Genomic DNA, 26,364 nt, shown 5'->3' with positions numbered 1-26,364 from the left:
TTTCTCCCCCCACACTTTCCCCAGTTTCCCATATTTGATGTCTAAAAACCTATTCAACAGCACTGATGTCTCAAGCGGTGGGTATGTAAATATTTACTGGCATGACAGTCAACAACAGTGGGAGGGGGGAGATTGCTACATCCTACCATTCAGGGAACCTTCAAGTTCTCTCTCACAGTGTGCAGTAGATGAGAACTGGAAAGATCTGCAGTTTGTGCTTGACTTGATGTATTTTTGCTCTCTTGGTTCCTGTTTTGTTGCAGATGTCATTCATATAGCTGTGGAAGGCTTTATCAGCTCTTGCAGAGACTTTTCCCTGCCACACCACTCAAGGCTGGAGCTGTAGTGGAGGAAAATGGAGCCTGTAGATCTCCTGGCATTTGTCTCTATAGAAATGAACGGTACAACTGTCACTCTGGCTTTGCTGGCGGTCTTCATGGTCCTGCTGTGTTGGTAAGTGATAATGGTGAATATGGACTATGTATCAGACACAAAGCCTGCTGAAGCTCCCACAACATCTATATAGTCTTTTATTCGTAAGGGGAAAATGGAAATTGGCTAGAAGGGGCATGGAGGGAGAGTTGGTTTGGATGCAGAGGTTGAAATAAATACAAAACTCATGATGCTTTTTAGAGAATTCTCTCCTTGCAATATTTTCTCTTGCTTGATCAATAAAACGCGGACAAAATTTGTCTTCGAAATGAAGAACTTATCAGTGTTAGTTTCTTAGTAATTTCTGTAGGTGGTAGGAAGATTGGTGCTGGTCAGAAAGAAACCGAGTACTTGTTGGACCCTTTCTCTGTGCTATGCTGCGCACTTGTTTCTCTCTTGTTCTTTCTGCACTGAATAGTGGATACAAATCAGAATAATAGCAGCCCTAATGGTTAGCACAGTAGGCATTGCAGTGAGCTGTGCTGAAATGAAAAACCCAGCACCCTGTCAATTTGTTCCAGAAATTATATTATCCAATCTGGAGTTCTTTTTGGACTGTTTTTACTTGAATACCTCTTCAAATCCTGGCTTTCATTCAACCAATGTGGGTTGGTTTTTTTTTCTCATTTGTATATGTGTTCAAGAAAATGTTTCAGGGGTGGTGGTAGAAAAAGAACTTTTGCCAAAACCCCAAAACTCATCTAGAAGAGAATAGTGATGACACTATGGGTTTAGCACAATTGTTGTAGCAGTGTAAATGACAGATCACTTCTGCCTGTATTTTTTCATTCTTTGACCCTGTTGAGCTTTGTTCAACTTCCTTCTGTGTCAAGGGAGGGTGTAAAGAGACTAAAGGAGAGTCAAGTCCATATTTGATGTGCGTTTCCGTATCAGATAGGTGGGTGAGCCTGCTTTCTTAAGATCTGCACAAATCATCACAAACATCCAAATCCTACTTCCTTTGAATTTCACTGCGAAAAAGAATGGCAGCGCTAGATTTTTCAGTAAAGCCATGCTGTTTAGCTGTTCACCTGTGCATATCTGGAAGTTTAAGGGGATGAGGGTGAGGGCAAACACACATCCACAGTTCAGAAGTGCAGCAGAATCTGGCTACCTGTGAGTCAGCTGAAAGCCTGGTGCTTCTACATAGTACATGCCAAGATGTGCTGAGGTCTCTGAAGGCACAGAACTACACTGTGTAAATGTAGGGTACATTCTGGTGCATGATTTTCCAGAGCCTCATTTTCTGGTTCAATTTGAAGAAGGCTGTTCCTCCCCTTGAAGTAAAGACATGACAGTTTGTGTGGAATTCAGTCTTGCCATAAACAAACCTAGCTCTGATTGCAAACTCAAGTCAGGCTTCTGATTAGGACAGTCAGCTGCTGAATTGAGTGCCTACCATATGTTTCAAAAAGTCCAATTTAGAAGTGAGGTGGGAAATTTCCTTATAGTACAGATACCCCATTCAGTGTTTCCCCTTTCCTGGCTGAAGATGAGTTTTGTGAAGGCATCAAGTAAAGGAAGACTGAGTTTTAGATGGAAAAGTGTTTTATACTCGTAACTGCTAATGGTTATTACTAACCAGTCTTGTTGATCTACAGATACAGGTTGATTTTAAGTAGCTTATTAAATACAGGTGCCTACAGGTCGTTCTTCCAATAAGAAGCTGGTGTTTCGTAAACCTGCAATGAAATGTGCTGGGCAACACCTATGGCTATTGTTAGGCTTGCCCCGTGGCCAAGCTATCCAGATCCACTAATTTCAGTAAAATGCACTGAAAGGAAGGTTAATTGCTTCAAGCATATCTGCAAGTGTGGTGGTTGTTGTTCAAACCTGTCAACCTATTTAAGAGTTTATTACTTGTCTGTTTAAACAAATGAGTGAAACCCAATGCATGATCACAGCTTCCTTCATGGCTGAAACCTTGGGTTCTAGGAATTATTTAAGAAGTATGTAAAGGGTTGCTAATAGAAATGCATGTTCCTAACTCTAGAGAATGTTTTTATTACTATTGTGTTGCATACCCAACTGTTTGACTCTTCTAGGAGTCAGAAAACACAAGTTTTATGTACGGCAGGAGTAATAATAAAGTAATAACTCTTCAACTTCTTTGACTTTTTCATTCTAAGCCTTAATCTCACTTTTTAATAACTTCAGAATTCTTTTTCCAGCTTTTTTTTTTTTTCTGACAGTGTTGTATCTTTTCAGAAGCGGGGGGGGAGGGAGGAATGAGTATTTGCTGTTGTAAATTTTGTTATGGTAGTAGCTTACGATTGATTGGGGTCATATTGTGTCAGCTGTTGTGTGAGTACAAAGAATAGGCAGTTTGCCCACCTTGATGGCTGTAAAAGGCTTACAGGCTAAACAGAAGGTAGTTATGGGTAGAGAAGAGAGCTCGTAGATCTAATGCAACATTAGAATAACAACATGGTGATGGCAATTGTCATGTTACTGGGCTATTTCCTTTGCATGGGTTTTGTGGATCGGGGTACTTGGTGGTTTAAATGACAGCCTTGAGCTGCTGCCCATCAGCTCCATCATCCATCAGCACTGTTAACATGTGTATTGCAAGGCCAGCTGTGATTTATCACAGTTCATCTTGCAGGTGGTATCTTGCTAAGTTGTGATAAGACCAATCACTTCACATTTTTGGGTGAGGTGAGGTCATATGAAGCAGGGAGAGAAGCAAGTGTTGATTGGGAAAGGGAGGAGAGGCTGTAGATCCATAAAAATAAATTTCTAGAGAAGATACAGATCTTAGGAGGAAACTTGGATGATTTGGTAATGTTTTTTAGGCTGTTATTCATGGTACAATGAAGATCAATAACCCTTTGTAACAAGTCCTCTAATAGTAGATGTCTGTGCCATTTTTAAATCAGTGGAAAATTCAGCAACTAGAATCTTTCAGTGTTTGTCTTCCGCATGACCTTAAGTCAGCTCTAAGGAGAGGATTTTTAAGGTAGTTGATTTAACATTGAGAGTAGAAAGAACAGCGACGCTTTTTGGTACATTTTCCATTTGAACTGGGAAGAATCAAACCTGCATTTGCTTTTTTATTAATCTATTAATTTAAGAGATTACTCAAGCCTGCTTGATGTCCCCCATTCCTGAAGAACTTGTCTGCTGCCCTTCCCATCCTTAATGCTTCCTTTCAGTAGGTCAAAGTCTCTTCTTGCAGACTTCATATCATGGATTCTTCTATGTCTGTTGCTACCTCATTACTACTGTGATACAGAATGATATTACTCCTTTAGCAACCACAAAAAGGCATAATATGGCTAAATACATAAAGTTCAGCAATACCAGTAGCACAACACTGAGGGCTTTTAAAAGGATCTCTTGTCCATGTCTCTCCCATCCCCTGTGATTTCTACTAGCCAAACTGATTTAAGAGCACTTTCTTTCTTTACAAGGACTGCTGTTTCTATTCACTTAATCTCTGTGAATCTCTTTTTTGTTTTTCAGGCATGAAATAAAAACAAACACTTAAGGGAGGAATGAGGTTAACATTTACACATCCCAGCGATATTCTCTATTGAAAAATACAGTACTATATCTATGCAACATATTGTTCATTTTCATTTCAAACATACGCTGAGTTGGGTATCCCATGCTTGATTGTAGCTGCAAACATTGCTTTATGTCTTTCTTTTTGCTGTCTGGGAAGATGTTTGATAAAATGAAAGCAGGAGTTTATCTTGCTTTAAAGTTTAATGTACCATAAGCTTAAGCATTATGAAGAAGCTGTCACAGCATTCAGATACCTGTGTTCAAACTGGATTATCAACCCCTTGTCTAAACAAACCTGGGGTTTTTGTAGAAACGTGGAGGCTGGATGGGAGGTGGTTGTTTATGTTTGTAAGGTACACATCGAATTGCATGCTTTCAAACATAGCAAAACACACTAGGGGTGTTCTTGTCTGTTTCTGAAAAGCTAAATCATTCAGAAAGATGCCATTATTACACTGAAGTAATGTTAATGATCACTTGTGTTACACAAATGTATAGAGAGATTGAGAGATTTGGGTTCCCCTATATCTAGATACTATCCACCCATTGCATTACAAATCAATCCTGACCCAAAGCATTTGCAGTCTCTGATCACAGAGAATGAAAGTTGTTTTTTTTTCCTCTGGCCTTAGGCCTAAACATTTACATACACTTAGATGCAGGAGATACTTAGACATGGGGGACAGCATATATTAAAAGTTCACCAGTTGGTGCCGTACCTGTACTAGACCATATCAGAAGTTAATCTCAGGACAGTTAATATTTTGATACAGGTGACTTCAATACTATTTCTTGATTGGTATTACTTTACATCTGTGGTTTTGGAAAGGGCTCAGAAAGAGAAAGTTTCGAGGTAATCCATCTCCAAATAAAATTTCATTTTGCAGAACCTTGCTATTTGGGCTTGAGTTAAGCAAAAATGAGGTCAAATAGATCTCGGGTATTACTATTTTAGCAGTTTATCAGCTAGATGTCACCTACAATTTGCACCATTTTTTTCTCCTCAGAATATCAGTATTTACAAAAGATGTCTGATTGCCAGAGCTCCAGGCATTTGGTTTTAACTTTTCCAGCTGTCACTGCTGTCATCAAATTCACAAGGCTGCAAGGACCAGTATGGCTGAGAACAAGCCTGGGTACGGAGCATCAACGTACACTCATAAAGATGTGCAGCTCTGCTCTCATGTCAGGACCATTGAGAGGCCCAGAGAGGCATCCTAATTGTTGGGTGTTAAAATGTACTTGTTTCCTGGTCTAGCAGAAGGTGTCCCTGTCCATGGCAGGGGGTTGGAACTAGATGATCTTAAGGTCCTTTCCAACCCAAACCATTCTATGATTCCCTTGATGGCAGAAAGCACAACTCCACAACTGAGAAGTGCTTTGGGGCTGCCTTGTACATCCATCCTATGGTGGTGGCTGACCTCAGAGCTGGGTTCTGAGGTTATGGTCCCTTGTAAGCTTCTCAGTTTGCAGTGAACCCTGCATCAGGTTTATAGGGTCAGAAGGCAAGGAAGTTTCAGTTTTTTCATGTTCTGTTAACCCCAGCTGTTGTTTCTTTTTTGACTAAAATGGCCGTTATGTCAGTGGAAGTCATTCTGCTTCCCTCCCCTTCATTCAAATGGCCCATTATGAAAGCTAGAAGGATCTGACTCAACAGGAAACATCAGCAAACTGCTGTTGACAGAAAAAACTAACAGATTCTGAATTGTCTTTGTCATGCAGCTTTACATCAGGCAAATCTGGAATTCCAACTAATGTGTCAAACGTAATTTAATCCCACAGCTGTGCAATATGTGGCCTCATCTTTGAGCTAAATCAAGCATCTCTAGGTAAGCCTGAGAAGGAGCAGAGTAAGCTACTGAGTTATAATTTGGAAAAGTGCCATGCCACAAATGACTAAATACTTTCTTTCTGTGAAAACAAGGTAGATCTGATCATCCAGAGTGAAGTTCACTCAGTGCCCTGATTGTGCTATTTTTAGGTAAACAAATTTCTCTTATTTTTTGGGGACAGGAAGAACAGTTTTCCATCATTACTTTTGCAGCTTCGGAGTTAAATTATCTGGGATGTCCTCAGAGGCTGTTATAACACCTTGGTTACACTGCTCAGCCTGTAATGCTGTGCAGCTTTAGTTTTCCTTGCTTGCACTTCACTACAAAACTCAGAGGCCTCTTATGTTCAAGTTGTTTGTTTGTTTGTTTTAATTTAGAGATTGCATGGCCAGCGGTGTTTATTTGAAGGCTCTTCAAGTGCTTGCTGGGTTTTCTGCTTTTGTGAAGGTGCGTTTTACCCCAACATTCCTGTGTAAAATAGTCAATCTCCAGCCTATTGAATCCTCATGGTCTTCATTTTCCCCTAAATCTTTTCATGCCTCTCATAAAATCCTGCAAGCACAATTTGTTTTTAGTGCATGGAGATTGTAGTGTTAACAGTGTGTTAAGGTGGACGTACAGGTATAGGATAGTTTCCTTTCATGAAGCAAGTATATTTACCTATCTTGTGGCATCATCTCCGGACCTAGTGTTCAACAGAGCGTGCTGCAAAGCTGGCTAATGCACACAAATGCCACCAGGTAGACGGGAGCTGGACACAACCCTTGGGCAATCCCATTTCTGCTTTCCCATCCTGCAGAGCTTGGACTGGGTCTGGTCTGGATTGGGTGGCTCAGGCAGGAGAGACTGGCAAGGCAGAGGAATTACCCTGGTTTCTCCATCAGGCAGCTTCTGCCTGGAGTGTCTTCTCTAGAGGTTTACTTAGCTTTTCTGGACTAGTAGTTTGGTTTTAACTTCTGATCTACTGTTTGCCTTGGGGCAGGTTGCTTTGTTTAAATTTGGGATATTTGGGTACCTCACAAACTGATTTTGAGTGCTCTAAATTAACTTCTAGGATCTCCTGCCTCCATCTACTGACAGTACTAGGAACCTGAGGTACTTAATACACTGCTGTTGGTACATTAAATGAAACTGAAATTAAATGGTGAAAAGAAGCAATGTAAATAAGCTCCTTACAGAGAAAGCTCTGCCTGTGTGATGAATAGGCACTCCATCCTATCGCACTGGGGCTGTCTCTTGCTATGTCTGTGCATTTAATTCCCAGGCTCAGAGGGGCCTCTTAGGACTGCTGCAATTTCTCCAAACAGTGCCATGAACTCTGCTCTCCCCTGAACCCCGGGAACATGCTGGCAGTTCCTGTGGCTGCCCTGCACTGCGGTGGGTAGTTTTGCATCCTCATGTGCTCCAAGGGGCGTGGACTTTTCACTCCACGTCTTTCAGACAGCAGAGTGAGGGTCCTGCCAGCCTGGCTGTGCTCCCTCTTAAATGGTGAGTTAAATCTGTGCGCAGTTCTGACAGGTTAGACTTCCTCAGAGTGCTGAAACCTGAATCTGTGTTCTCCCTTCTTTTGTCTCCTTCAACACTGCTCCCGTCATTAAAATAAAGTTGCCTATATTCTTTCTCACTCCTTTTTGTCTTTGCATCAGCCTTCATCAGTAACAATGTTCAGTATGTTTTGTCCTCATTGCTGGCTCAGCAGTAATTAATGCCTTTGATTGCCATGCGTTGCTCTTCCATAGGGAAGTTTTACACAGTATTTAATGGAGCTGTCTGAAAACTATTTTAAAATGAAATATTGATATACTATTGGGAGATTGTCATTTATCAGTTCCCCTTGACATACCCAAAACCTTTAGATGGATTTTTCTATCTCTCCCTAAGTTTGATTTTGACTTTTTTTCCTCATTGAAACGGATTTTACTGTTCCATTAGCTGAGTGTGTGCTAACTGCTGAGAAACAGCTAGCAGAAAGAACTTAGTGTGTGTTCTGGTTTGGGACTGGAAATACATTTATCAGACTTTTGCAGGAATAGGGGAGGAGCTTGTGAAAATAATGTTCAGTGTCTGTCCCTTTTTCCCTTGTTTTATGCACCATTTCTAACACTGGTAACCATATCTTTTAAGCTCTGCTTGTTTATTTTACATATATTTTCTATGACTAGAAAGACGTGCAGGTCAGTAGGGATATGATAGATCCCTAACAGCATGATAGATACCCCTGCATTAAAACTATGGGAAATTCTCCATATCCATTCCTCTGTTAGTTTCTTCCCTAGCTAGTTGCTTCTTGCATTGTTCTGCAGAACCTGTGGGCTTGTCAGCACAGCAACGAAGCAACAAACAAGGGAAAGGACAGACCCTGTTAGAATAATTTGTTTCTTGGATAAGAAAAGATATTGGGTGCCTAGCAATGGCTGAAGAAGGATTAGGAAGAATGGGTTGGAACAGAAGGATGTTGCTCCATATGAAGTGGGTTGTTACAGATTGAGGCCGAGTATGTTTGGGAGAGCTGAGGCTTGCGGAAAGAAGCTGAGCTGAGGTGTATGTTCGGAGTAGGGCAGGAGGCAGCGGCTGTATGCTTGTGCTGATGGAGTGAAGTCTACTTCCTTATTAAAAATAGTTCCTTTCAGCTATCAGAAACCTTGTGATATTTGTTAGGAGTTTGGGGGTATGGGAATGATGAAAAGATGAAGGAGACAAGTAATTGTTAACTCTATGATCACAAGCTCCTGCTGTAGGAATGCTCTTGGATGAGAAGTACTGCCAGAGTTTTGAACCTGTAACCCCAGTATTCTTTTAACTTATTCAGTAGCAATAAATCTGATGTAATCTGTGCATGCATGTTTGTGGTTTCTCATCCAAAAAGCTCCAAAGAGCTTTTTTATGTAAACACCCTCTCAGTAGAGCTATAACAAGATGAAGAGGTCGTTGAGGCACGTGGTTTGAAATGTAGGAAAGACATGAAATATAGCCACCCTGGGAGAGCTAGGAGCAGCTAAAGGATCTTCAATGTGTTGCATGCTAGCATGAGGGACAGAGAGTGATGGTGGTCAAGACTACAGGGGCCTTCTTTCCAACTCTTAAAATATCACTATGATCTGTTTGCTCTCCAAAGATGTTAGTAAACCTCAGGTTTAAGATTTTCTGAAACATTCGTCATGGGCTGAGATGCAGCGATCTCTCTAAGAGAGGCCTCAGTGTAAGCTTCATGGTAGGAAAACTGAGAAACTGTACATTTAGTTAGGGTGGATTTCAGTGAGTATAACACTAATGTTCCAGACTGTTTCATGTCTCTGAAAGTTATGATGCATTGTACCCAGCATGGTACACCACATCGTAACTTTAATCTGGGATCACCCAGATATTTTCTCAGTAGCCAGTCAGGTCAGAGCTCTGGCCAGGTGAGAGGCAACACAGCTTTAAGAAGAGAAAACACCTCTCAGTGGTTCCAGAAAGACTTTAGATCCACTCTGTAACTATTGAAGCGGGGCTGTTCTGGAGTGACGTTCAGCAGCCTTCACTTCTAGATACGCATCTGGTTTGGTGTGTCTCATCTCCTCGTAAGAGCCAAGAATAGGTGGGGCAAAGATAAAGGATCCTCAATTTTGTGATACCTGTTCCTAGCTACAGTAACAAACCTTGAGCCTTTCTTATCTCAGAAGAACAGTATTTTAAACTTTCTTTGTGTACCAGGAAGTTCTAGATATCAGGTAATTTCTCACAGTTTAGACATAATTCTCAGTAGTTACGTTTTTAACTCACTAGCAGTAGCTAAGTATTTAGTGGTTTCACAATTTATTTTCTTTCCTGAGATACGACTTTTTCTTAATGCGAATGGAAGTGCTGTCAACTTGAGTGGAAAACCAGCTGTCTGGTGTTCTCCTAGGAGCCCTGTTGTTGAATGAAGAGACCATCAGATCTTGGGTGTCAGGCACAGAGGAGTGAGGAACCTCCCCAGAGCAAGGTTGCAGAGAAAGCTTGGAATATCAACTATGGGCACAAGGTGGTGAAAGGACCATAAGAATCTGTACCTTCACAGGACGAGCCTTGTCAGGACTAGTATATTTACAGTATAAGGATGTTCATCCTGCCAGGACTCAGGCTGGGATTTGAGACTTGGGATTTTAGTAACCTGCCTCCTCAGCTTTAGTAGAAGCAAGCTATTAACAAGCATGGTAAAGGAGGCCCTCGTTACAATGATAGCTGGTGGTTCAGTTCCTCTTTCAAGCTTTGACTATAATACTGATGGACATTTTTCTATTTGTTTTTTGACATTGCTAGGGATTCTGTGCAGTAAAGCCTTTTCTCCCTCCTTCCCCTCCTTTTTATTTACGTTCCTGAGTGAGAGCATAGCCGAGCAGTGAGCTCAGTGCCATGGAAGCATTTTATATTTTGAGCAGAGATAAAAATCTCATTCCTTCTATAAACAAAGCAAATCAACAGATGATGCCCAGGAGAACCATTTCTCTATAGCCATTTTTCTCCAGCTGCTTTCTATTCTGTGCAGCTTGCAATGCACTTTATGAAGTACATGTGTGGCTTTCTGTGTGTGCAAAACACAGGTTCCCTCCAGATAGTGACAGCTCCATCATAACAACCCCCCCCCACATTTCTTTTCTTTTACAATGCTGTAATAATAAGATTACTAATAGAGTTGAGATGTTTGGTGGTTTAATAGCATATAGCTTAGGAATGATAGAGGATACGCTGGAGGGGCTCTGCAGTCATAGCCGCTGCATCGTCACTCTGAATGGGTGTGGACTGTAGTCCAGAGGAGGATGAGAGGCAGAAATAATCTGAGCATCATATAGATGGTGGGGGAATGAGGATGCAGCAAAAAGACTTGTTCAGAGTTTACTGCCCTATGTGTGCTTCTATGTGTCCCTGTGTCAGTGAGGAGTTCCTCTCTGGTACTACAGTGGCTTTGTGGGTGGGCACAAGTCTGTTGAAGAAATAAGCCTGGTGGAAGGCAGTGAGAAGTGACCCATTCAGCCTGTTGGAAGCCCTTGGTTGATGGCACCTCTTGCTTTCCTGCTTTTGAACAGTTCAGACACTCAGGTGAATGGACAAAAGCTGCAGGGTGTTGGGGGGTGAGGCCCAGCAACACCATGGAAAGAGATCATGCACGGGCAAGAGCAGAGGGTGCTGGATGAGGAGCTGGTAGATAAAGTGCATGGCGAGGTCTCACATGTCTGGGCGTAGTTGCAGGTCAGCCCTTGGCAGAGGTGCAGCTGCAAGTGTCTCTTATCTCAGCAGCATCTTTCTACTCATCTGCCACCCTTGAGATAGGATTCTGTACGGGAGAAGGGTGGCTAAGCAAGATGTTCTTAAAGTGGGGCCTGAGGGAGTATTATATATAATAATATATAGGGATTATATATTATATATATTATCAGGGACATATAATATCATATAATATCATCATATAATATCAGGGACATATAATGCTATATTATATATATATAGCAGGGACAGGGAAACGTGATAGAAGTTTGAACATTGCAAGGTTAATGGGCTGCCTTTCTCCCATAAATAATCAGGAGCCTCTGAGATGTGGAGGAACTTGGAGCTAGCAGGGGGGCAGTAAAATTTGGCAACACTTCTTCTGGTCATCTTGATAAAGCATGGTTTAGAACTGGAAAAGAATACTGTGGCTTTTCATTCATAAAGCTCCTGAGAGCTTTTATGTAAACACCTTGTAAGTATACATGTATGTACACACATATGTATACATTTATATTTACATATAAATAAGAAACTGACTCAGAACAAACAGCTTCTAAATAAGCAACAGAACATAACTGATGTGATCCTTGGATAGATCACGCTTAGTGCCCAGAGCAACTTATACCATCTTACACCACTTAGTGCCCTTATACCATCTCTAGCCAAATGACTTTTGGCATCTAAGGAAATAACCTTGGGTAAAGCCGATAGAACTTTTATAACAGGGACATTAGCTATTGACCTGAAATGTGTTTATGACACCACTTTGGTTTGCCTTGTATACATTCATTCTGTTGTTATGTTGTTGTGTGTTTTTGAAAACCTTGCAGTCTCTCCTTACCGCGCCAGTATCTGGCATCACAGCACTTGGGATGCAGGTTTACCCTCATCAGCACTGGATCGTTCTGTAAGGCAGATCTGATCTGGACCAGGGTGGGCACATGAGACTATTCTGGTTTAGTTAATTGGAGTGCAAGACAAATGTTTTATGCCATTTTTGCTATGTTACTGGGAGAAGTTAGGCTGTACCTAATCTGGTTCAAAGTTCACTCTTCCATATTAACAACCAGAGCTTGTTTCTACCAGATCAGTGCTTGGGGTGGTGTGGCTGGGATGGGTTTGATCAGAGGCTTCTTGCCCTAAACCTGAATTTACTGTATCATTAAAACACGGTCTCAAACTTGCTTGAGAACTCCCTTCTATTTACTTTGGGCAATTGCCCTAGTAAAGTTAGGGAGCAGCAATAAAAGTTCAGTAGAAATTTCACCAACTGCCAAATGTGCGTGAATCAGTTTTTTAAAGCTTGTATTTGTGAATGTGTTTCCCAAGGTGATTTGCTAATGTCTGAGCATTTAAGCTTGTAGCATCTGTGGAGCTTGAACTCGGGGCTTTAAGTAAATGAAAGGTAAGTGTTGTAACATTGCTGACTTTTTCAAAGAAGCAAAATATTTTAGGTGCTCAGTTCTTTCGGAAATCTGGATTTGAAGGGGGGTTGCTGATAGTGAGAAATCTTCTCCCAGATGTTGGTGGCAATGGCTGGCTGTTTTTCTGGGTGACGCTATTTTGTCTGAAGTTACAGAGTTTAGGCGGACATCTTGTCTCATTCATTATCCAAGAAATTCTGAACTCGTATTAAATAACCACTCTAAGCTGTTTTACTAGTGCAAGCCCTTTAAATTCATAGTCTGAATTTGATTTGCATTGCTTCAACCACTTAGATCAGTGATAAAACATTTGCGTTTTGCTTTTCTCACCTGAGAATAGTTAGAAATAATTCTCTTACCTTTCAACTTTCACATGGGCTTTTTTCTGACTGAAAAATGTTGTTAAACATAATATTGATACAGTAAAAGAGCAACCCACACAGAAACCTAAGCTGCATCATAAATCCTTCTCTGAAGTTGCTCACACTGGTTATGTAAATAAAAGAAAATTGATGCTGTTTGCAGATTTGTGATGGGAAATTGTGTAGGGGAAATTGCTCTTGCGTGACAGAAATTGTGTACGTGTGTGTGTGCCCGTCTATCTGTCCACTCACCCATCCACCCAGCTCTTTGCTGTTTTGGTTTGCTTTGTAGCTGGCATACATACCACAGAACCACTACCTGAGGCAGAAAATGTCTGTTCTCAAGGTTTCACAGTGAATCATTACAGGGGCTGTTTTGTCTTTTCCTTGCTGGGCAAAGACCTTTTGACTGAAAAATATACTGCTTAGTTCAAGAGGAATTGCTGTATGTGCTATATATGCTATATATGACACTAACGACTTTTGGCTGAATGTGTTCCCATTGCAAACAGTTTCTAGAGATACAGTGCACTAGGGGATGTTTCAGCTCCAATGGCTGTTGATCCCCAAGGATGCAGCCAATCCATCTATGGGTTGGATTTGGTTTTTTTTCTATTTGTAAATTGCATTGCATTTGTAAATAGCTGGTGGCCAAAATCATTATCAATGTGTTAATTTAAAGATCAGTCAGCATTTTCAAAGGGTGGACAGTTTCAATGGCTTTTTCTGAGCAAGCTGGAGGCTTTGTCTTGTGGGCTATGAGCAAATTGTGACAAAACACAAGAGAGTTGGTAGGAGTTTGTGGAAGCGTAATTAATTGACAATGGTTTTTCAAAAAAGCACATTTTCCAATTTAAAATAAGCTGTTAAAATAATTTAGAGTAGCATTATGATAGTCCCTTGACGCGCTTGGGTAGCTTTGGGTTAAACATGTAAATAAAGCTGAAAGGACTATATTTAGTTCCAGACTGATCCAAGGACAGCTAAAAAACTGAAGGTCAAATAACAAAATGAAGAAAAGAAAAATATAGCCCTCCTTGTTCTGTTCTATGGCATGCTGCTTGGCAGCCGTGAAAGTTCAATACTGGGGAATTTGTCACATACAACTCTTTATGATTTGTACTTAAAGTAAAGTAAGTGAGCATGAAGTGTGCTTACTTATTGACAGAAGTACATCACAGAGTCCTGTCATACTGAATCGAGACAGCAGCTCCTGAGTGTTGTGGAATTTCTGGCGCCTGGGTATTGAAAGCTGTGTGAAAGACCAATTAATCAATGACGGCTTTCCCCATGCTCTGCCTTGAGCCTCGGGCTCTAGCAATTTCTGCCTGGAAGTGAGCTGAAATGTAACTAGGTGCTAAATGGTGGGTTAAGACCATTGGATATATATTTTTTTTCTTTTCTTTTCTTTTTTTTTTTTTTTTTTTGTACATGCTATTAAAACTGTTTTATAATTTTTTTTTTATAACTGATGGAGAGGAACTTCAGGTCAGTACTGGCTTGGGAGAACTAGGAGTTTGTGCTTGAGCAGGAGTTTGTTTAAACAGCCCAGGTGCAGAGCTCAATGCTCTCATTTCAGAGGTAAGGCAACGAGCTTCAACCCATCTGTGTCAACCCTCCAGTGACAATGGGTTTGTTCCTCCCTGACAGAGAGACCTTGCGCCTGTGCTGCCGATCCAGACACGATCCAAGGCAGAATCATGGAGTCATAGAATAGAATCATAGAGTAGTTTGGGTTGGAAGGGAACCTTCAAAGGTCACTCAGTCCAAACCCCCTACAATGAGCAGGGACAACTTAAACTGGTGTCAGATCAGAATTTTGTGGGTTTTGACCATGGATCAGTTTACATGGCACCAGGAGGAGCTGGAAACTGTTAAGCAGCAGGGAAATCATGACATAATTGCCATCACAGAATGATTTGCATGATTGGAGTGCTGCAATGGATGGCTACAGGCCCTTCAGAAGGGATAGGTAAGGGGTCCAAGAAGGCTGGACACTCTTCAAGAATTAAATCCTCAAGGCACAGGAGAAGGTGGTCGAATTGCCAGGGAAGAAGACCAGCCTGGCCGAACAGGGAGATTTTGCTGGAACTCAGGAAGAAAAAGGAGCTTATCACCTGTGGAAGAAGGGACTGTCGCTCCATGAGGAGTACAAGGATATTGTTAGGTTATGTGGAGGGAAAGTTAGCAAGGCAAAGGCACAGATGGAACTGAATCTGTCTACTGCCGTAAAACATAATAAAAAGTACTTTTACAAATATATTAGCAATAAAAGGAAGGTCAAGGAGAACCTCCATCCTCTACCGGATACTAGGGGAAACCTAGTGACCGAGGATGAGAAAAAGGCTGAGGTACTTAATGCTGCCTTTGCCTCAGTCTCTAGTAGTCAAACCAGCCATCCTCAGGTTTAGTGACCTCCTGCTCCATATAGACGTATACAAGTCTATGGGGCTGGATGGGTTCCACCCAAGAATGCTGAAGGAGCTGGCAGAGGAACTTGCTAAGCTGCTTTTCATCATTTATCAGCTGTCCTGGTCTAGTGGGCAGGTCCTAGAAGTTTGGACGTTGGCCAATGTGATGCCTTTCTACAAAAAGGGCAGGAAGGAAGACCCTAGAAACTACAGGCAGATCCCTTCCCTGGGGTATCCTCTGACAACTTTGCTCCAGCCAGTTGACACATTCTGATTGCCATGCTTTTATTAGGGGATTTTGGTAGTACGTAGTGTAGTTAATTATTTTCAGAACTTTATTCCCTTTAAACTAGTTTTACACTACCCTTCCTCTCCCTGAACTACTTATGAAAACTTATTCAGTTGAAACTGCAGGGTAGTATCTCACAGGATAGTGGGATTCTCAAATTGGGTAATATATCAAATGTGTGTGTTGTATGGACAATGTCTATTCAGACAAAACATTAGCTACCAGTTGGGTGAAGATCAAATGCATCTTTAGTGGTCCTCAGAAATGAACGTAAGTACATGTGGTCCAACTTGGCTAGCAACCCGTCCCACGATGAATGCATTCAACTCTGAAACTGCAATATTCAGAAAAACTGGCACCTTTTCTTTTATGGAAACCATGTCTTGCATAATAGTTTTTGCAATTTTACTTTAAATCTAGGATTTGCATGTCAGAGATAATGAGAGACAATTATTTCATTTCAATTATTAGCTGGCTGTTTGCATTTTCTAAATGTAAATCTCTCTCTCTTTTAAAAATATATTTGTGCATGCTGTGTCTAAAAATAAATTAAATTAGAGGCCCAGTAATTAGGACTATCCCTTCAGCAATGAGCTAGTCTCTTTGGAGAAATGAAAAACAAATTGGGATTGTGCTTAGCCAAAGTTCCAGCTGATGCATCATTTTTGATCTGGTTGTTTCTTCAGTTCCTGAATTTATTTGATGTTTAATCTTGACTGTGTTTCAGAATAAGGCGTAAGCTCAGTTATGGTTTAGAAGACTGGTTCAAATCTTCTCCCGGTGGAGGCCTGTGTAAACTGAAACTTGAAATTTGGCCTTAGAAGGTTGTGTAAAACACTAATTCTTGCAAATTTGTCTCTTAACAGACGCGTTTCTAACAAATGGTTGTTTGCCACTTTTCTTTCAACGTCACATGAAACACTTACATGAACAGCGTATCTTTTCATTAGTTTAGTTGTGCTGTTCATTTATAGTTTGATTTCCTTTACCTCGGACTTTTACATGTTATCTACAGATAATTCTGAGCTCAAAAACTTAGATATGCAAACATATGATTTTTTTTTTTTTTTTAAACCACCGGATATTTGTGATTTGGGTGAGGAATCCCTGGGCAGAGCAGGGAGTTCAGAAGTGTCACAGGTGAATAGGGGTACAGCATTGGCTTTGTTTTGATGTGTGAACTATGACACTTGGACGTGCATGCAGAAGAGGAGGAAGAGGAGAAAAATTCCTGTAACCTCCATTTCCCTTACTGTTGACTATCAAAAAGGAATTAAAAAGGAACTTCCAGCCCTCACTATTTATGGTATGTCACTACAGTACATTTTGGAGTTGTTTTTGAAGGGTCATTAACCTCACTATCTAAAAGCAAGCAAGCAACCACCATTATTCTAACTGCCAAATGCAAGTTAAATGGATGCTTTTAAATTAGTTTTCTTCTGTGAATAACATTTTGTTGTTCATGTTTAATCTGTAAGGGTGCTCAAATGCCCCAGTTAAACTCAGAGCCAGCCGCATCAGGAGAAATAATCTTTACACAATGTGATATCTAACTGTGCATGCCTTTGTGATGAGGGGAATATACCTCTCCTAACAAAATCAAGCAAGAAATATTTTAGCAGCATAGAAGGCTTGATTATGATCTTTATTACTTTGCTGTAAAGCAAGAGCAGCACTGCTGAACTCTGTAGAGTTGCTCTGAATTGAAGTGTGAACTCTGAAATACAGAGCAGAATAAATTCACTTTATATGCTTTAGCTTGGAGAAGACAAGTCTCTGGCAGTCCCAGCAGGATTACCAGCATTCAATCAATTCTGGGGCTTGTATATCCCAGCATTGTAGGTAGGCTTGGGAAGCTCATTTTGCAGTAGAAATGTCACTGCTCTTCCACAGAATGCTCTGGTAACAGCCAAACCTCCTAAATAACCGTCATCCCTACTGTTCAGTGTGTGTGAACGCTGGGAACAGAAGTGTTGGGGGAATCTTTCGCAGCTCTGGCAGAAAACGTGTCTCTTGGAGGATAGGAGCCTTTCCACTGGCGCAAGTCCTTACTTTGAAAGACCTGTCTCTTTGCTGAGACAGCCATCTGGCCATCTCTGAGGGATGGCAGTTTGCGGCGCGGTGCTGCTGGGGGTAGGTGTTATCCTTCCAGGTGTCTAGGAAAGCCTCTTGCACTTGCATGCCATTGCCACGGGCAGAATGCACAACTGCAGGATTTTGTGTGCTTCAATTCATTATTCAAATTCCAAAATATTGTGCAATTATTTTTTGGGGGGTAGTACTCTATCCCTGATGACTCTCACTTTTGCTATTTAAGCCGTACACAAGTCTTTACATGCTTATAGGTTTCAGGACTTTGAGATTGCTTTTGGTTCTACCTAGAAACCAGAAGCTAGGTATAAGCTTTAGTCGGAGCCCTTTATCCATGCCCAAACTCTACTTCCTTATGCAGTCATGCAGCTTTAATACCGATGCTTTCAGAAGAATCCAAATAATGAGGGATTCATGAAAAAGCTGTGAGATTTTGTTGCCAAGTTTGTTCTTGTGGAGGAGAACTAATAAAACTTCAAGGAAGAAGCCTTAGCCAAGTTTTTAAAAGTGGACTGTTTTATTGTGAAAAACAAAACTAAAACGAAAGAAAACCGAAGCTTGGAGATTGAAACTCAGGTTAATTTAATTCATGTGGCCATTGAAGACTTTTTGGTGAGCTGGAACCAGACAAACAGGTGTCAGGTGCATAGAAAACAAAATATTATTGATGTGTTGGCTATGAGCTGAGCCCTGCTTCCTCCTCTTTGCATGCATGGTACTATGATGCAAGTTGACAAAAGAAAATACAATGGCATGTGATTAAATGCTGAGGAGCTTGGTTTTCTGTTTACAGAGGTAAAAATGACAAAAAAGTTGAGGAGTAAAGCTTCCTATCTGTCCTTACACAGTCCTGGAAAATATGTGCTGGATAAAAACGTAAGAAAATCAATCTGAACAAAAAAAAAAAAAAAAAAAAAAAAAAAAAAAAAAAAAAAAAAAAAAAAATCAAATGTTTCAGATCTCCAAAATGTTCTAATGAAATAAATACTGTCATGCAAATTGCAAAGGAAAAAACCACTGCTCCCTCTGGGGTGTGTGCTGTATTCCAGAGCAATTGAGAAATGCATGCTAATGGGAAAAGGGGAACAAATTTTCCCCTTTCCTGGACTTTTGATGTAATTATTTAGCCAACACTGGGAGAATCTCTGCATACTCTGAAACTTCAGTCATTTTTGAAATATTGATCTGGAAAGTCACTAAATTCCAGAGCTGGTGAGGTCAGGGTAATGAGATCAAGTGACAGGCCCAGTGATACCCACTGATTTAGTTGTTTAGACACTGTAACCAAATCATGACCTTCTTGTTCTGCAGCCTCTTTGATCTAGCTATGTGAAAACACAGCTGCTTACTGGATATCTCATGTTAGCATGCATGTAGGCGTGAGGGTGACTTTATGTGATATTGACTTCAATTATGCTGGTGTTGGATTATAAAAATGATTATCGCCCACCTGCCCAGCCTTTTCTGTTATTCAGAGCCCTGTTTTGCTCTCCATTGGTATAACTAGTGAGAAGACGACCATGCAGGGGTGGCAAGATGCTCCCCCATCTGACTTAGGAGACTGTCTTGCTCCCTGCTTTATTTAAGAGGGCTTTTTTCCACCTTCTCCCATCACTCCCAAGGCAGATGGGGGAGTATCTTGCAGCCCCTGCATGTCTCCACAGTCTTCCAGAAAGATGTTGGCAGGGGGTGGGTGGAGAAATTACTGCTATTTTCAATCCTGGCAGCTTTGCCTAAGGACTAGCCTTGGATCTAAGTCTCTTCTAACAGACAGGTAACTTCAGGCGACTGTGACTTGTGCAGCGTGCAGTGGCAGAGGACCCTCTGGCTCACAGACTTTGCATGAAGAGACTCGTGGATTCCCCATTCCCATATTCAGTGGTGATTCCTTGGTATCTGCTTTCCCATGCTTCTCTGTGGGATGCAGGCAGTGGTACTGGTGTTCAGCAGGCAGGGTGAAAAATCCAGCATGGGACCCGGATCTGCTGGGCTCCACCTCTGTGTAAAACTGCCTATGGTAGGGGTCTGTTCAGGAATGAACCTGTGTTTTACTATTTGTCAGTCTGTGTATTTCTCTCGCTTTTGGATAGCTGTTTGGTTTTCAACATCTCTGCAACACCATGGTTCCCTCTGGAGATACTCACCATCAACTCCCCACTGCCTGTGCCAAAGTCCACATGGCATTTCCTTCCCCAGGCAGAAGAACACAGGCATGGAGCAGAAATTAAGCCTGCTAAAAGCTGTACCATGCTCCCATAGAAATATCTACCCGGATCCATATGAGATCATAACGCTGGAGCCCAGCTGCTTCCTGCCCCCAGTTTAAACACCGTGAGCACAATACTAAAGTTTCGTGATGTATGGATGTGACCTGGAATCACTTAGAGCAGAGGAGCAGGATGGAGAATTTATGTCTAGCCCAAGGCAGAGTACGTGGGCTCCTGGCTATTGTGTACCGTTGCCTTTCCACTTGCACATAAGCTTATCAAAATGTTTTTGCAGGCTTGCTCCAACTTCCTTGCACAGCTTTTAACTCTTCATTTAAGGACCTTTGTGAACTGAGCAGTAGCAGGTAGTGCTCAAAGAGGGTGAATGGTGAGAGCTCAGCCGGAGCCAGGCTAAAGAGCCAGGCTGCTGGAGAGCTCAGCAGGAGCTGGGAGCCTGCAGCAATGTCTCTGCAGGCACGCTGACTGGTCTCCTTTCCCCACAGGCTTAAGAGTAGATTCATTTGTAAATAAATAGGAAGGCAGCCTGGAGTGCCACTGTGTGTGTCCCTGTGAACATGATTTGAAAGTATGCACTCGGGAAGCCTGGAGATGATTGAACTGGCGTTAGAAATACAGAGTGCATCTAGAGAAGCACCACATCTCCCTGTGAAGTCAAGCAAAAATAATCGCATGATGATTTCTCTCCCCACACACATATACTTCCATGAAGACTGGTTGTGGGGTTTGGAAACCTGGCTGCACAGTGCTGAATGCTGAACAACAGATGAAAAGATAGTTGCTGGCCTAATAATCTTGAATACATTGGAGTACAGTTTAGTTCATAGTCACTTTCATGTGTGCACTAAGCAATAAGGTTAAGATCCTTAAAGTATGTTTTCTGTTTAGTGGGGAGACAGTTGTCTTTTGAGGCAGACAGGCAATACTTCAAACTTTCATCCACACTGAAGTAAAGAACTAAAGCACTTTCCCTATATGATTTTTCTGTTTGTTTTTAGGAAACCACTGTCTCTCCTGCTTTGTATGTAACATTTGCCCAGTGCACGCATTAAAGCTGAGCAGGAGGACAGCCACTCTTGGCACTGGCAGATTTTTGCAGGGTGAACAAAGGTCTGGAAGAAGCAGTTCTGGGAATGTCTTCTCTCCTGCCACAAAACATCCCCTAGCTGCAGAAAAATAAATGACTTTAAGGTGGGAGCTTTTTGCGTGAGAGTGTAGATTGTTTTATGGTAAAATTAAGTAATTGAAATGCTCTGGTCTTTTTCTTCTTATGTTTATGTTTGTTCCTTGCTGGGGTTACCCATCAAGCACCAAACCAAACTGCTAAACATGGTACAACACCAAAGCAAAGCTGCCAAACATGGTCTAAATTCAGAGCAAGGCAGCAAGTATAATTTTTGATAATTTTTTTAAATTGTGGCTATCTGAGGAATCAGCTGAGCTTTTGTGAAGTGCCTGCTTGAGCTTTCATCAGGTTGAGTTCTAATGCAGATTTATATCGGAATTTGTATAATGAATGAGTGTGGAAGAAATTACTTCTGCTTAGCATTATCTGTGTGAAATACCCACCTAGAACAGAACACATAGTTGAATGTTTCAAGCAACAATAGCTTTCAAAGCATGCACTTTCTCTCTGTTCTACGTTAAAAGTATTATGCAGAGGCTTAGATAGCTAGCTGTATTCTGCCCTTTCATATAACGTGATAGGGAATGATAATTTCCTTTTGTGTTTAATATTGTGCAGCTGTGATTTGCCTGTGAAGACTGGAAACACACTTATATCCATATGAGAGGCATGCTCTAATTCCACTGTCTGTTGAAAAGATGGAAGAAATATTGCTAGAAAACTCCGCAGAGTGCTATAAAACTGTGTCAGGAGCATGCTGCTGCAGGGATCAAATAACTAAACCTGCAAGAAGCTGTTGTCTCTTCTGATACGATGCATGCAGATAATAGAGTATTTCCTCAAAGAAATTTCTGAAATGGCCAAATTTGAAAGGGACCAGAGAGTCACCTTGCAAAGTGATGAGCAGCTCATGTTTACTTGCATTGTTACTTGTATGCAGATTGAAAACATACACACGTTTATGGAAACATACACACATGCAGGGAGAATATGGGCAGAGCATTTCCACTTGTGGCTCTTGAGGTGTTAAATCAGCCAGCACCTTGAATTGCTACAACACAGGAAGTTGGGGCTGGGTCCTGATGCAGTTTGCGGTGAGGCTGGTTGGACCAGGGGACTTCTCACTGGAGTCAATGGGAGCTTTCATGGAGAGAGGTACCAGTCTGATGCATGCTACCGTGGCCCAATACAAGTCAAGGCAATGGATTTCAAAGATGGTGTGCTCAAGGGAAAATTAGGAGAATGAAGGAAGTCAATACTGAGGTGCATGAGCAAGTCACAGAAAATACCGTTTCAGTGGAGGGTGTTGGCAACTGTGGGGCATGATGGTACCGTTTTCTGCTTTACTGAAGATGGAAATACTGTTAAATTTAAACCCTTTTCTAACTTCCAGTTTTCTGGTTCTTACAGCAACCTCATGAAACACATATGGGGTATTGAAATGGATTAGATGGGTTGTGATGGAGGCTGTGGGATTAGAGTTCACTTTCTCAAAGTCATCCTCTCACTCTGGGCTGCATTTTTGCCCCCTATACAGCCATACCTGTCTATGGGCATGCTCCTGCTCAAACTGTCCCTCGAGTTCTAAATGGCACAGTCTTCCTGGCATTACACTGCTGACCTTGGAGTGTGAGTCACCCCAGCAGGCTGTCAGTACAGTTTCTCCTTTCTTGGCATTCTGGTGTTAAGGCAAAGTGCAAAATACACAAAAAGCTGGGCAACAGACAGGGGGATGCTCAGGAGGGAGGGGGTGCTGCCATGAGAGGTCACATTTCTATAAACTTTTCTGTAAGCTTTGCTCTTCCTCAGTTTACAAGCTGTGCTGGAGAGAAGGGCTGATGTACAGAGCTGTCAGGCTGTGCTAGAGCAAAGTTGTGCTGTTACATAGCTCAATATTATGCCGTATCTGGGAAGAAAGCCTGAGTTATTCAGTCACTTGCATAACTGTGTGTAAGACTGTTTATAATCAAGGACTTGGGTTCTGTCCATATTTATGAATGACTAGGGCTGAGTCTGGGCATAATTCCATCACTGTTACTGTGTGTGAGTTGCACAACTATTGTGGATACAGGACGTTGCTGCTCCACGCTAGGCCATGGGATGGACAGGACATCTGGCAGAGTTTGTGCTCCCTGCTTTGAACAGCTCATGCACAGTGGGGAATGCTACTGTACAAGCATGCAAGTCGGCACACTTAGAAGTCCTTCTACTGATTTAGCAACTGTCTCTGGCTAAATCAGAGATCCTTCTCCTTCAGATCATTAATTAGTTACAAGCCACTCCTTGAATTTACCAGAACCTTATGTCCAGCAAAAATAATAACACACACACGCACTATTAACTTCCTTGAGTACTAATTGTTGGCTCTTTTTGCCTTTTATTAAGGGCATAGGATATAGGGTATTTACTGTACTTGATGAAACGTTGGGCAAAGTGTTGCAATTAGTTCCACAGCTGCTTTGGTCATTGATGTTAAATGCTGGTACTTCTCTAGACGCCACTCTAAATGGGAACCTGATCCAAGCCATTATTACCAACCCCTTTTGCCTTCACCTTCAGTTGCAGGAGAGGAAGCCTTGATGTTACCTGGGGGAGGAATGTAGCAAAACTGTCATGTCTCTATTTCACTCACACCTTAAGGCTCTGTTCCAAAATGTGCCTTTCCCACACTACTACACCACCGATGGGCTCCACCACATAGGGGATCAGTGTATTGCTTTTATCTCCTAGTAACCACTTTGCAATGATCTAGTCACAGGCAGTCTCTTTGTTGTATTTTCCCCCTCTTCAAGGTCCCCTGTGTCAGGTAGCCAGGTGAGAGCTCCTGCTGACAGGATGAGCTCCCAGAGCTGGTCTTCAGCCCCTCCTGGAAGTAATAAGGAGCCTTTCAGCCTCCTGTGTCTGACTGTGCAAGGCATGAAGCAGAGAGACCTTCCCACTCTGCAGATCCTACGATCTAAAGCAGATGACTGCTGGTAGTACTGTATTCATTACCAGCTAATAGCTTTTGGCCAGTGTCCTGGATGAAGGCTTTGCCTGCTGTACTGACATCCATCCAATTTGGGTAAATACTGGATTAAGCAAGAGAGAAAATGTCATGCTGATCTCCCAGAAACAGCCTGTGATGTATGAGTTCTATGCCTTGTCCTAAATGAATTAACACTGCTGTAGAAAATGGAAAAAACAATCTTCTCTATGCTTTTCACTTGTACATATTAAGAGGAAATTTTCCTTCCTGACCACACGTTGGCAGGTCAGTAGATCCCTTCTGAAACGACAGAGAATTAAAGATGTAGAATAAAGTTCCTGTGGTAACACAAGATACTCCAATTTCACTTCCCTGTCCAAAGTAATGTCTTTTTCAAGAAATGCAACTCCAAGTTAGTTGGAAGTTGCCCTATTTATTTCTAGCAACTATGAGTAACTACTGACAACATGAGAGGGGTTTCTTTTGAGGAGGAAACATCATTTGCACTTGTGGCATGTCCTGGATCATTTGATCATAGAAATATCGTGTTGTTTCTCTTCTGGGGTTACATGGAGTTCCCTCTGTTGCTTCTAGAAATGTGTGTATACAAAGCACACAGCAACAGAGCTCTGAAAGATCTCATCTTTCAAAATAGAAGCCTATCCAACTCCTTTTCAAGTATGTTTTTATCCAAAGCCAAGATGCAGCATTTTAGTTGTACACTCTGAGGAGCTGTAATTCTTCATGGTTCTTAGACAGTTGGACCAGAGCATCATGTCATTGTCCCAGTGTGGCAGCAGGAGCACAGTCCAGCCCTAAATGGTTAACTTCCTCGTGGTCATCTGTCACCAATTATCACGAATGGCACTTCACTTTGAAGGGTAACTCTCTTTGGGAGGAAGATGGTGGCTGCTGCTTTTAGAAAGCAAAAAATGCAATTACCTTTACCAAAGGAAGGGAGCAGTTCCAATAGGATTTTTTTGTATCAGACTATTTTTTTAGACTATTTGGGTAATTCAGTGATTATTATTGCACAGCTCTTTTTCCTTAGGGGATGCTAGACTGTTCCAAAAGCGTTTATTAGTTTGCTTAGACATTAAAGGGGTCCTTACAAATTTAGATTATGCTAAAGTACTTCAAAGTGTCCCTAGAGGCCCAAGCTACTTTGAACTTAACCTTTTCTGCCCAGTCTTGTCATATGTGTGAGCCCAAAGATTGTAAGCAAGAGGTCGGTGATTCACAATCTTTTTAATACTTTGACCTATGTTATAACAGGAAAAAATAAACAAACCAAATTCCCTCTGATCTAGCCAGGAAGAAAGAGAGAGGACTGTTCCAGTGGGCCTCTTCACAAACCTCTTCTTAACCTGCTAGCTCTCCTGACCCATTAAATAGGACAAGCAACGAAAAAAAACAGACAAACCCCAACTTTAAATACTCATTGTTTTACTTCTAAGTGCTTTCATTTAAAATGTGTTTGGTCCTCAGGGCACCTTGAGATCTTAATGGATTTTTTGTATAAAATTTGAAATAATGAAGCATGTGAGACACTTGTGATTGGAAAAATATGAACTTTAATAAAGCTGGTCACACTGCTTGTGAGCTGTGTATATCACACAAAAATGTGTGGCTGGATCCTCTGCTGGGGCTGTTCAAAATAACTGCAGTGACTCCAGCGGCGCTGTGCTGATTTACGTGAGGTGAGAATCTGGCTCGCACCCCGTATTATCTTGCAATGTGACTGTGCAGCTGTAAAGCAATCTTATTCAGCTCGTTGGGTTTGGGGGCAAAATAAGTGCCCATGGTTATTTTTAGAACAGCACGTCATCAGAGGGGTTCATATGATTCTCACACTCTCTCATATATTTATTCTTTACTGCTATTGACCTACTGTCATGGTTTAACTTCAGCTGGCAACTGAGCCCCACACAGCCTTTCACTCACTCTCCCCATGGTGGGATGGGGAAGAAAATTGGAAGGGTGAAAGTGAGAAAACTCATGGGTTCAGTTACAGACAGTTTAACAGGTAAAGCAAAATCCATGTGCACAAAGAAAGCAAAACAAGGAATCAATTCACCACTTTCCATCGGCCAGCAGGTGTTCAGCCATCCCCAGGACAGCAGGGCTACATCATGTGTAATGGTTACTCGGGAAGACAAACACCATAAACCCAAACATCCCCCTCTCCCCCCTTTCCTTCTTCCCCCTAGTTTACATGCTGAGCATGACACCATATGGTCTGGGATGTCCCTGTGGTCAGCTGGGGTCCCCTCCCAAATTCTTGTGCACCCCCAGCCTGCTTGCTCATAGAGTGAGGAGCAGAAGACACATTGACGTTGTGTAAGCATTGCTCAGCAGTAACTAAAGCATCCCTGTATTATCAACACTGTTTTTAAAACAAATCCAAAACATAGCCCCATACCAGCTTCTATGAAGAAAATGAACTCTATCCCAGCCAAACCCACCAC

General features: G+C 41.7%; 1 protein-coding gene across 1 annotated transcript in view; it reads left to right on the top strand.

Moving 5' to 3' along the window:
• The first annotated feature begins 264 nt into the window (after nucleotides 1-264).
• Nucleotides 265-26,364, top strand: part of TBXAS1 (thromboxane A synthase 1) — a 233,341-nt gene continuing 207,241 nt past the window's right edge. Inside the window, exon 1 of the mRNA XM_080618791.1 lies at nucleotides 265-453. Within this exon, the coding sequence (XP_080474917.1) occupies nucleotides 356-453 (98 nt within the window). The 5' untranslated portion in view covers nucleotides 265-355. The remainder of the gene's footprint in view (nucleotides 454-26,364) is intronic.

Source organism: Psittacula echo, assembly GCF_963264785.1.
Source record: "Psittacula echo genome assembly, chromosome: 1".
NCBI classification, from domain to species: Eukaryota; Metazoa; Chordata; class Aves; order Psittaciformes; family Psittacidae; genus Psittacula; species Psittacula echo.
The sequence above is the reverse complement of the archived record's forward strand: the minus strand, read 5'-3'. Positions and strand labels throughout refer to the sequence as shown.